Source organism: Chinchilla lanigera, unplaced genomic scaffold (genome assembly GCF_000276665.1).
Source record: "Chinchilla lanigera isolate Chin_1 unplaced genomic scaffold, ChiLan1.0 scaffold00028, whole genome shotgun sequence".
Taxonomy (NCBI): Eukaryota; Metazoa; Chordata; class Mammalia; order Rodentia; family Chinchillidae; genus Chinchilla; species Chinchilla lanigera.
Genome location: NW_004955429.1, coordinates 13,536,501 through 13,548,983, shown reverse-complemented (window position 1 = coordinate 13,548,983; position 12,483 = coordinate 13,536,501). Strand labels below are relative to the sequence as shown.

Genomic DNA, 12,483 nt, shown 5'->3' with positions numbered 1-12,483 from the left:
GGGCCATGTGCCCGGCCGCCCGCGGGCCCCCGACCCTCGCAGCACGCCCTGGGCATCTGGGCAGTGTGTTCTCCGTGCCGGGCAGCGTCCCTATCGTTCAACTTTCCACGTAGGCTGACGCTGCTTACACTGTCATTCGGAAGGGGCTGATAGCAACTCCTTTCGCTGAATCAACACGGTGTAAGTCCAAAGGCCTGCTTTAAAAAAAGCCCTTCCCAGAAGAAAAAGACATGAATTTGTCAGGGCTCTAAGACCGTAGTTCGGGAAGTAGCCTTTGCTGTCATTTGTTGGATTAAACGGGTGTAAATTACAAGTGAGAGGAGAAGTTTCCGTTGAGGTTGTCCGTAACGTGAAATCCTATTTTAGGAAGGCATGGTCGCCCCCATTTGTTTTTGGGTGTTGATTTTGTTGTGGACAAGGCTTGAGCCTTGTTGCCACATGTTAAGCACATGGCCTCGGCCAGAGGGCATTTTGAAAGGAAGTGATCTTAGAAAATTTGCTCTGTAATTGTCTGTAACTTAAGTTGTGTGCGTCATTCAGAAGGGCCCACAGACGTGGGGTAAAAGAAGCCAGGATTTGAGGGTTTTTTTTGTCTTTTTAAAAGAATGAGTGATTTCATTTCCATTTTGTTCCCAAATTAAATTTTAAGCAATTTTCCCACTTTTCTGTTGTCTGACTCCATTTTGGAGAGAAACAACCAGTTAGTATTCGCATTAATAAGTCCAATCTTTGAGGGCTTTTAAAAGATTATGAGATGTGTAGACCTTGTTTCCTAAACTGTTTACCAAATGCTGAAAGAATGACCCTGATGAAGGCTTATCAAAGTGTCAGTCCTAGGTTCATGTTTTTAGCTGACTTGTCTTCAAGGACCTCTTTGTACTAGAATATAAAAGGAATAATTTGTTACATTCCCAAGGGATGAATAAAGGACTTAAAATTTTTCCCAAATGCAACTCTTGGTTACCGTTTTTTGAAACATGAGCCAGAAGTATTTCGGTGTACTTTATATATACATCGCATGAGAAAACTTTCTTGGGAATCAAAGGTCCACATTCCTTTTTTTTTTTTTTTTTTCCACATTCCTTTTCATATTGATAAGAGAAGTGTTTGATTTCAAACAGATCTGCAGTCTCTAAAGCACTGTAGGCCTGGCTGGGCCTGCTGGTGCAGCCCTGTAATCAGCACTTTGGAGGCTGAGGCAGAAGGATCCCAACGAGTTGGAGGCCAGCCTGGGCTACATAATGAATTCAAGGCCAGTCTGAACTACCTATTGAGACCCTGTCTCAAAAAAAAAAATTATGGGCCAAATCAGTGGCAGCCTAAGGGGTATGTCTTACAGTGGCAGTTGAGCACCTGAAACGAAGTGATTTTTAAATTATGAGTTAATTTTGTAATATAACTTATGGTTGGATTCTTTTTACCTTCCCTTTACATCCTCATACAAACATGTCGAGTATATGAGAAGATAACAGATTAGTGCTTATAAGCAGTGGAACCACTCTATTGGGCTAATTGGAATGTCTGACGACTTACAGGCTGAACGCTGAGCCTTAGAAATTCTGCTCTGTTACTTTAACCACGGGAGTGAATGTTTCAAAAATAAAACAAAAAGTCTGGTTGGCTTCTTTCCTCTTCCTGGCCTGACTGACAGTAGGTGGAGAGCCAGAAGACCAATGCCAAGGTGCCCTGGCCCGCTCTGGGGAACAGCTTTTCCTGTTCTCACTTAATGGAGCTCCACCTCTGCAGTGTCAGCCTGGCGCAGTACGGGAGTGCCACCGCGAGGGTCCGGTGAGCTGCGCAGCATTGTCATGTGGGGATGAAAAAAATGAGAGTTGTGGCCACTGTAATTCAGGTTGTAAGTAGGGTTTTGTTAATTAGGAAGGTGAAGTGATTGGCTGGAGTTGCTCCATACTTACAAATGAGGGGATTAACTAGTGAAATTCAGTTGCCAGTGTTTGTTGTGTGCTAGTACTGTGCTAGATTCTGACTCAGACAATTTAGGAAAGCTTTGTGAAGGTAATACTGTGACTGAATTCCAAGTATAAAATATGACTGGATTTTTGAGACATTTTACTTCTGTTTGTCTGAAGATGACTTGTGCAGTTTCTGTTTCGATTTGTTTTTTTAGTTTTGTGTTTTGTTTTGTTTTTTTGGTCTTTTTGAGACAGTATCTTGCTGTGCAGTTGAGGCTGGCCTTGAGCGCATATGAAGCCCAGGCTGGTCTCCAACTTGCAGGGATCCTCCTGCCTCAGCTCCCAGAGTGCTGGGATTACAGGAGTGCACCTCCATGCCTGGCAGTATTTTTAAACTAGGGAGTGAATTGATATATATTCAAGAGCTTTTTTTGTGTCCATTATCATGAAACCTTAACCTCTGCAGAGGAGTTAAGAGATAGATTGAAAATCTTGATTCTAAAATTCTAGTAACTTGTGTAAGTCATTTATTATCAGATCTCATTTCCCTGTAAAAATGAACCAAGAATAGGTAACTTGCAGGTTTGTGAGATTATGGCTAAAACTTTCTTTTTTTGGTCTTTTTTAAAGACAGGGTCTTGCTATGATGTTCAGGCTGGCTTTGAGCTAGCTCACTTTGTAGCCCAGGCTGGTCTCAAACTCGCAGCGATCCTCCTGCCTCACCCTCCCTAGTGCTGGGATTACAGGCATGTGCTACCACGCCCAGACATAGATAAAACATTTATTAGTGTCTGATTCATTGTAGAGATTCAGTTTTTGTTATTTGTTGTTGTTGTCGAGAATTGAACTCAGGACCTTGTGCTTGCCAGGCAGGCACTTGTTCCACTGAGCTATATCCTCAGCCCCTAGTTCACCTGTTAAAACTTTTCAGGTAATCAGGTTGGGATAAATGCCTGAAGAAGGGTAAGAACAGAATTGCTCCAAGTTATGTGCTGTGTTCATCTTCCTGGCCAAAATACAAGCAATGCAGAATGCATCCTACCTCCCATTATATCTAATTCATAAAAAAGTGAAGTGTTTCTGTGCTGCGTTGAGACATCAGACTAGCTTAATTGGAGCATAACATTACATTCAGAGGGCAAAAGTTCCATCATGATTTGAAAGCATTGGGGCCAACAATACTGGTGAGTCAGTGGTGGCGGCCTGAGTTTGGGAAAGAGAATTTAGGGACATACAGTATACAAATGGGAATTTGTACAGCTGTGTTGGCAAAACCATGTGAACAAAGTTAAGCCAGACACTTGTGTCATTTTTATCCTCAATGTTCCTGTTATTAATGTAATTTAAATATGTTTACTATGGTGGAATGAGGATTACTTTGTTTATTGCAGCTCATATTTGAACACATACTGTTAAGTAGTTAACTTTGGTTTTTTGTTTTTTGTTTTTGTTAATGTCTTTTTGAGACAGGGTCTCGCTATGCAGTTTAGGCTGCCCTTGAGCTCACTGTGTATCCCAGGCTGTTCTCGAACATGGAACGATCCTCCTGCCTCAGACTCCCGAGAGTGCTGGGATTACAGGCGTGCACCACCACGCCTGACCTTAACTTTGTTCTTTGTATCAGATGTAGTTAATGAAGACAAGTTAGTAGAACCTTAGTGCTTTTAAATTCCTGGCTTTAATCCCAAAAACTTAGATAAGTCCAAAATTTATTTGTAAAATAGTTAAATTTAGCTGGGTGTGTTAGCCGGGTATGGTGGTGCATGCCTGTAATCCCAACACTCAGGAGACTAAGACATGGACTATACAGTGAACAGAAGACTAGTCTGAACTACATAGTGAGGCTGACTCCAAAAGTCAGATTTATCATACATAACCTCTCAGTCTTTTGTGTTGTTTTCTTTTTCTTTTTGAGACAGGCTTTCACTATGCATTTCATGCTGGCCTTGAACTCTGCAGCAATCCTGCCTCAGCCTCCTACATGCCTAGGATTACAGGAGCACACCCTCACACCTACCTTTTTTGTTTTGCAGCACCAGGGATAGTGCTCTCCAGGCAAGCTCTGTACCACTGAGCTACACCCCCAAACCCACACAGGTTTTTAAATTGAACAAACGTGCATAGTTTTCACTGCAGATCATTTTTATTATCTTTTATGAATAGAAGAACACAGCCGTACATTTTTGAGGTAACAAAGCAGGTGGTTCAGTTTGGTTAAATGGTTAACTTAAACTCACCTGTGACACTAACAATCATTATCTGTGTCAGGCTACATTGATGCAGCATAGATGTCCATGGTTTTTAGCAAAAGAAAGAGTGCACTGATGCTGCCTGACAGTAGTGAAAAGGCAGCTGCTTTTGTAGTTTTTTCTTTATTCCTGATGTTGTGGATTGAATTTGGGGCCTTTGCACTGAGCCATATCCCCACCCCACCCCAACACAAACTAAATTTTTCCAGGTGGGTTTGTTTCTCAGCCTACAGTCTCAGCCTCCCAGGGTGCTGGATTACAGTAATAGTCAGGTTTTTATCTTGTGTCAGTACAAGTATTTTGTGGCATCCTATATAACATGGTATAGAGGCCTAGTTGATTGTAAATTCTTGGAGTAATTTGAAGAGTCTGTGACAAGTGAGGGGCTTTGGCCAATTGCTAGCTTTTTTTTTTAGTGACCCTTAGTGGAAATTTCTCAGGATTGTGTTCATCTGAAGTAAGTACTTTCATTGTTTTTATCATTCAGAAGTTTCTTGTTTTGCTGTCTTTTCATAAGATTATTATAGATTGGAGTACCCAGACATTAAAAGTGGAAGTTGCAGATTGTTTTCCTTTTTTATTAGAAAATTTTTAATTTTCAGATTTTTTGCTTTGTTTTGTTTTTTGTTTCTGATGTTTTAGTTTTATGAGACAGGGTCTCACTGTGCAATTCAGGCCGGTCTTAAGCTCACCGTGTAGCCCAGGCTGGCCTCAAGCTTGTAGTGATCTTTCTGCCTTAGCCTCCCAAGTGCTGGGATTACAGGGGTGTGCCACTATGCCTGGCTAGAGTGTCTATCTTTTTGTTGTTGTTGTTGTTGTTGTTTTGGTTTGTTTTTGGTTTGGTTTGGTTTGGTTTGGTTTGGGATTTTTCTGGTACCAGGAATCGAACTTACAATCTTGTGCTTGCCAGGCAGGTGCTGTGCCTCTGAGCTAAATTCCCAACCCCTTTTTGTTGTTGTTTTTGTCTTTTTGAGACAGGGTTTCGCTATGCAGTTCAGGCTGGCCTTGAGCTCACTTTGTATCCCAGGGTGGTCTCAAACTTGCAATGATCCTCCTACCTTAGCCTCCCAAGTGCTGGGATTACAGGTGTATGCCACCATGCTCAGCTTTAGAGTGTCAATCTTAATCTTTGTCAGAAGCTGAAAACTGAGCTAGATGTGGTGGCACATGCTGGTAACCCTGGTACTTGGGAGGCAGAGTCAGGAGGATCACAAATTGAAGGCCAGCTGGGGCTACACAGTGAGACTTGAAAATCACAACAAAACCTGAAAACAGTGGGTTCTAAAAATCTGTTTGCAAAAAAACTTAGCTGTGATTTCAGAAAGCCAGGTCATTGCAGTCTGTGTTTTTGATACTGGGCTTTAAACCCAGGGTCTTTTTTATGGAGCTACATCTCTAGCCCTTTATTATTTTTTGAGATAGTCACTAAATTGCCCAGGGTGGGCTTAGATTTAAGAGCTGTTGTGGTTGATAGCAAGAATTTAGGTGCTTTATTGTTAGCATCTGATTGGATTGGGTCTGTACAAAACACAATGTTTCAGCAAATGACTAAGACCTCCCCGCCCCTAAAACAGTTAAAATACTGAGTTATGTACCTGCCACAGAAAGTGTGAGTACATAGAGTGTTGTCCTAATTCTAAGGTAAATTGTTTGTTCTCTGAAATCCGGGGATAAGATGCTATGGTGATATCAGACATATACTAACCAAGTATGTTAGACCTTAATAGGAAGGAGAGTTCCAAGCTGGGAGACACAGATTCTTTGTATTATAGAGTTGGCCCTTAAGGATTGGAAAGGCTGTAACAGGTGTAGAGGCCATGACAACAACCCAGCCAGGAGCAGTATCAGGCCATGAAAATCATGGAGCTGTAATTCTCAGCCGTCTCACCTCAGTTTTCCCAAGGAACTGAGGTTTTTCTTGTTGTGTTTTGTTTTGTTTTGGTACCAGGACTCAAACTCAGGACCTTGTGCTTGCCAGGCAGGTGCAATTCCACTGAGCTATATTCCTGACCCAGGGAACTGAGTTTGAATTTCTCTGAAGACCTTTTAACTAAATATGTTTATGCATACTAAGATTGGGACCTACCTCGAGGATAAGTAGGACATCTCTAAAATGTTGTAGGGTATGAGTTGAAACAAATCTCTCCTTTAAAAAAACATAGTGGGCAACAAATATACACAATACAAAAAAAAAAAAAAAAAACATAGTGGGAATTGTTGGCTTACTTGTGCTAGTTGAGACAAGTCTTATCACAAGGGGCCAGTTATTTAGTGAAAATGTAGACCAACTGTTTCAGTGTGATAGTTTTAAAAAAGCATGTGTCAAACCGAGGCTGGGTCTTTGGGGTATTAATGAAGTTAGCCTTTTTATTCCCTTTAAAAATTATCATGGGCCAGGCATGGTGACACACACCTGTAATCCCAGCATTCAGGAGCCTGAGGCAGGAGGATCATTGCAAGTTGGAGACCAGCCTGGACTACAAAGTGAGTTCAAGGCCAGCTTCAATTGCATAGCAAGTGAGACCCTGTTTCACTCAAAAAGACCAAAAAAAAAAAAAACCACCCTAAAAGTTTTAATGTGGTTTTGTTGTTTATTCTTTCATTAACCTTAATTTTACTCTAATAAAGTAGATCATGTGAGAAAAATTGTTAAACACAAAACAGATATCTGAAACTTCTCTTACAGTGTATGAAGTTCTGGCTTTCCCACTAAGAGGTAGAGTACATACTTGTTTTGCAGAATAGTTTAATTGTAGTCTTATACAACACTGTTAGCAGACATATTTTGTTTTAATTAAATTGAGAAATATTGCTTTCCCTAAATATAATTTGAGACAGGGTCTCTCTTTTTCCTGGTACGAAGAATTGAACTCAGGACCTCAAACTTTCTGGGTATGTGTTGTGGTACTAAGCTGTATCTCTGGCCTCTAAATATAATTTGTAGTTTGTACTGAAATAACATTTTAGCCAACCTTAGTTAGGAATTAGGGTAGGACAAAGTAGACTTTAATGTGAAAATGTAATTTTAATTGTTCCATTCCAGGAATAATTCTCTTTTTTTTTGGTACTGGGAATCGAACTCAGGACCTTGCGCTTGTCAGGCAGGCGCTTATGCAGCTGAGCTATATTCCTGGCCCCAGAAATAATTCTTTTTGAAAATCTTTTTTTTTTTCTTTGTATAAACTTGGATCTGGACCCAAGATCCAAGAAGAGAGAAAATAAAATACTTTCCTGATATTTTCTCTCTTCAGAAGAGAGAAAACAAGATTACATGGATTTAAGAAACAGTTTAGGAAAAATCCTACATTGGTTAATGAGTTCTTGAGTAGCTAAATTTTAAAAATTGATATTTATACTGAAAGTAAACCTAAAGCTTTGTTACCATTATTTCATTGATAAGCATCTGATGATTCATTGTTTGTCTTTGTATGTTCTGATTATGAAATTAACAGATCCTTTTACATTATTTTGAATGGGAGATTGTTGGGAACTGTCTTTGTTTTTTTGTGTGGTGGTGGTGTTTGGCCATGTGGTTCAGGTTGGCCGTGAACTCACTGTACAGCCCAGGCTGGCCTTGAACTCACAGTGGTCCTCCTGCCTGAAGCTCAGAGCTGGAATTACAGATGTACACTACGTTACCACATCTTCCTCTAGTTTAATTTTTGACAGTTGAAATTAAAATTTCAGCTTTCAAATCCAGTCTTAGCTGGATTGAAACAACATTTTGTTTCTAGAGGATGTTGCCTTTGTATAGCTTTGAGAGGGTATTATTTAAAACTGCCCTTACTTGACACTGGTATTAAGGGTGAAATTATTTAGATATGGAAGCAAGGAAATGTGTATATGATTATGCTGTTTTCATTTTATTCTTTTTCTTTTTTTTTCTTTTTTCTTTTTTTTTTTTTTTTTTTTTTTTTTTTTTTTTTTTTTTTTTTTTTTTTTTTTGAGACGGTCTCACTATGCAGTTCAGGCTGGCCTTGAGCTCACTTTGGTGAGCTGGTCTGAACTGGCAATGATCCTGCCTCAGCCTCCCGAGTGCTGGGATTACAGGCATGTGCCACCACACCTGGCTTCTTTTTGTTTTTAAAATAGGGTCTCAACTACAGAGTTGAGGCTGGCCATGAACTCGGTGATGTCCTGCCTCAGCCTCCTTGCGTGTTGGAATTACAGGCATGCACCACCATGCCCGGCTTCATTCCATTCTATTTTGTTACATTTCATTCTATTCTAGGAATAGCCTTTGATTATTTTTAGGTTCTTATATAAGAAGTGTAAAATCCATTTACTTTAGTGGGTATTTTTTTTCTTTTAATAACCAGTAAGTCTAGTATGGAATTCCAATTAGCCTTGCTTTAAATGTAAAAATAATTATGGAAACATTGATGGACCGGAAGAAGAAAAGAAATACAAGTGTTCGCAGTGCTTTGGGCACTATTTCCACTTCGGTGAACCTTCTTGTTTTCCTGATACTTTAAATAGACTTGTACCTACCAGAAGTAAAAGTTTTTTGTAAATTGGCTGTGGTTTTAACATAACTGCTTTAAACACTATCAAGCACCAGGCAAGTGCAACAGTGTAATTCGGCAGTGTTTTAGGTGCTAAGATTATAGAGTGAAAGTGTTCTTTACATTCCTATATATTGTAGGTGTGTAATGGGTAAGCGTAGATGTTTATTTCTAACCAATATACTTTCACGTGGCTCACTGTGATTTTTAATATTTCCAAGATTTAACTGCAGCCATGAGCAGCAATGAGTGCTTCAAGTGTGGACGATCTGGCCACTGGGCCCGGGAATGCCCTACTGGAGGAGGCCGTGGCCGTGGAATGAGAAGCCGTGGCAGAGGTGGTTTTACCTCGGATAGAGGTATTTTTGTCGAATAAAAAATTTTGAAGTACTTGAGTATTCACTAGTAGCAAGACTCATCTAATTAGCCAAATTCTTTTTGTTTCTACTCCAAATAGGTTTCCAGTTTGTTTCCTCATCTCTTCCAGACATCTGTTACCGCTGTGGTGAGTCTGGTCATCTTGCCAAGGATTGTGATCTTCAGGAAGATGGTAAGTATTTAACTCTTTTCCTGTTCCTCTAGACAGAGAGAGGTCAGCGTGTACCACTGCAGGTAGCACTGGGGAGGGTTTCAGCTTTGAGGTTTCAAGTTGTGTGGTTTGGAATGTAACTATACTTTTAACAGGTTTTATAGTCTGGGTCTGCTTCTTTTCCTTATTGTTGAAGCCTGCTATAACTGCGGTAGAGGTGGCCACATTGCCAAGGACTGCAAGGAGCCGAAGAGAGAGCGGGAGCAGTGTTGCTACAACTGTGGCAAACCAGGTCATCTGGCTCGTGACTGTGACCATGCGGATGAGCAGAAGTGCTATTCTTGTGGAGAGTTTGGACACATTCAGAAAGATTGCACCAAAGTGAAGTGCTATAGGTGAGTTGATACAGCTAGAACTCTGCAGACTGCCGAAGATGGCATGGCTGAAGGGAAGTAAGAACGAGTGGGGCAGTGCTTTCAGCAGGAATTGGCGAGGACCAGGTGAGACTTTTCAGTGGCTTGTTTGTACAGCATCAGTCTATATTTTGCCATGGCGAAATATGTATGAGTATAGAGTTTTTCTGCCCCTCCAAGATCTTGTTTCACTGTTTAGGCCAGGCTGGCCACAACTACAGACTTTCCTACCTTGGCTTTTTGAGTGCTGGTATTAAGGTGTATGCTACAATAACTGCTTTGCTTTTTTGATGTTTTTGAGACAGCCTGGCTATGTAGCCCAGGCTGGCCTTGAAACCACAGTATTCACTTGCTTCAGCCTCCCTCCTGGGAGCTGGGATTACAGGCATGTACCACCATTCCCAGCCTATACATATGAAACTAGTTTGGACTTGCTGTTGCTCAGGCTGGGTTTGAACTTGGAGGCTTCCTACCTCAGCCTCCCAAAGTTCTGACATTACAGACATGTGCTACGACATTCAGCTGTCTGGGTTTATTTGATGTCAGTTGACCTGTTAGGGCAAAAAAAAAATCCTTTTTGTTTTGCTTGAAGCAGTCTTGCTATATAATTCAAGCTGATCTTGAACTTATGATATAGCCTAGGCTGCTGTAGAACTCATCGTGATAAGCCTGCCTCAGCCTTTTTTATTTGTTTTGTTTTTGTCTTTTTTTGAGATAGGGTCTGTGCAGTTCAGGCTGGTCTTGAGCTCACTTTATAGCCCAGACTGGCCTGGAACTAGCAACAATCCTCCTGCTTCAGCCTCTCCGATACTGAGATTACAGGTGTGTGCTACCGTGCCTGGCCTGCCTCAGCCTCCTGAGTGTTGAGCTTACTCATGTATCTGCATGCTCAAACAGGGCAAACATTTGATTGGCTGTCACCTACTTTTTCCTGCCCTTAGTTTATTAACATGAAGTATTATTCAAGACAAATGTATTTGTTAGCTTCATAGTGGGCTTTTATTCAGCAGTGGCTATTGTTTTGGTAAACAGTTTTACTTGTTCCAAACATCATTGTGAAATTTTCAATTTCTCTTTTAGGTGTGGTGAGACTGGTCACGTAGCCATCAATTGCAGCAAGACAAGTGAAGTCAACTGTTACCGCTGTGGCGAGTCAGGGCATCTTGCACGGGAATGCACGATTGAGGCCACAGCCTAATTATTTTCCTTTGTCGCCCCTCCTTTTTTGATTGATGGTTGTATTATTTTCTCTGAATCCTCTTCACTGGCCAAAGGTTGGCAGATAGAGGCTACTCCCAGGCCAGTGAGCTTTACTTGCCGTGTAAAAGGAGGAAAGGGGTGGAAAAAAAAACCGATTTTCTGCATTTAACTACAAAAAAAAGTTTATGTTTAGTTTGGTAGAGGTGTTATGTATAATGCTTTGTTAAAGAACCCCCTTTCCGTGCCACTGGTGAATAGGGATTGATGAATGGGAAGAGTTGTCAGACCAGTAAGCCCATCCTGGGCTTCTTGAATATGTTCCCATGTAGGAGGTAAAACCAATTCTGGAAGTATCTTTGAACTTCCTTAAATAACTTTAATTTTGGCATAATGATGGCCTTGGATTGTCTGACCTCAGTAGCTGTTAAGTAACATCAAGTAACATCTGTATCAGGCCCTCATAGAACATACAGTTGAGTGGGAGTAAACAAAAAGACAAACAACTTGTGCACTAATGGCTGTGCGAGAGAACAGATAGACACCTAGACAGGAACACCTTCATCACAGCGTTGGTGGTGGACATACAGATGGGGATGGCAAAGGTTTAGAACACAGTTTTTCAAAGACTAAATCTGAAACCCAGAGTAAACATTGATGCTCAGAGTTAGCATAATTTGGAGCTATTCAGGAATTGCAGAGAAATGCATTTTCACAGAAATCAAGATGTTATTTTTGTATACTATATCACTTAGACAACTGTTTCATTTGCTGTAATCAGTTTTTAAAAGTCAGATGGAAAAAGCAACTGAAGTCGTAGAAAATAGAAAATGTAATTTTAAACTATTCCAATAAAGCTGGAGGAGGAAGGGGAGTTTGACTAAAGTTCTTTTTTGTTTCAAAGTTTCATTAATGTGTTTGGTGCAAAATGCTGTATTAAAAAGGGGAAAATAGAGGATTGAAAGCACAAAGTTTGAACCTTTTTTTTTTACTTAGTTATCTTCAGCAAAAAAAAAGTGCTGCTATGAGAACACAGGTTTGGATACTTAATTGTTTTTGCAAAACTGTGAAAACTGTATTCATTATAATCCGTTGTAATGATGCCCATTAGTGCTGTGGTCATCCTGAACAGCTATGTTTGAGTATTGCACATTTTTCCTCGGCTTCATAAGGATCTGGAATGTTAACATTCTTTGTTTGTTGGGGGGGAGTCCCATTTAGAATTTACATGGGCATTAGAAAATACCTAGTTTAATAATCTCACTGAAGAAGAGCTTAGATTGCTCAAACAGTTGAGCCTGGAAACCTGAGCATCCTTCCCACCCCATCCGCTATTGCTGTGCCCCTCCCACTAAATTAAATTTAGCCAATGATACATCCTTTCCCTGTTGAGGTCATTCACAACTCTGGCCATGGGTGTGTTGTGTATCTGGTCAGTTAGGTTCTCACACTGCTGTCAGGGTGCTGCTCTCTAGGCTGCGCTGTGTGCCTTTGCCAACCATGTCAGACGAGCAAGCAGAGCAGTCAAAGTGAGGTTGCACCAGCACAGATTCATTTCTTAAGAAGTGCAATCTTAATGTCTTTCTGTTGTCTGATAGTTCTTCTGAGGAAATGGTCTGAACTTTTAACTAAGTACACATATCTTGGCAATTTCATTTTTGGCCACAACAAATAGTA

At 40.6% G+C, this 12,483-nt stretch overlaps 1 protein-coding gene across 3 annotated transcripts in view; it reads left to right on the top strand.

Annotated features, from left to right (window-relative positions):
- Cnbp (CCHC-type zinc finger, nucleic acid binding protein) overlaps positions 1-11,762 on the top strand; it is a 44,805-nt gene extending 33,043 nt beyond the window's left edge. The window contains exons 2-5 of one of the 3 annotated variants that reach the window (XM_013515376.1): positions 8,889-9,026; positions 9,125-9,217; positions 9,390-9,591; positions 10,690-11,762. In XM_013515376.1, the coding sequence (XP_013370830.1) occupies positions 8,903-9,026; positions 9,125-9,217; positions 9,390-9,591; positions 10,690-10,807 (537 nt within the window). In that variant the 5' untranslated portion in view covers positions 8,889-8,902 and the 3' untranslated portion in view covers positions 10,808-11,762. The remainder of the gene's footprint in view (positions 1-8,888; positions 9,027-9,124; positions 9,218-9,389; positions 9,592-10,689) is intronic. The other 2 variants (XM_005386998.2, XM_005386996.2) reach the window with 2 other exon arrangements.
- The last annotated feature ends 721 nt before the right edge of the window (positions 11,763-12,483 follow it).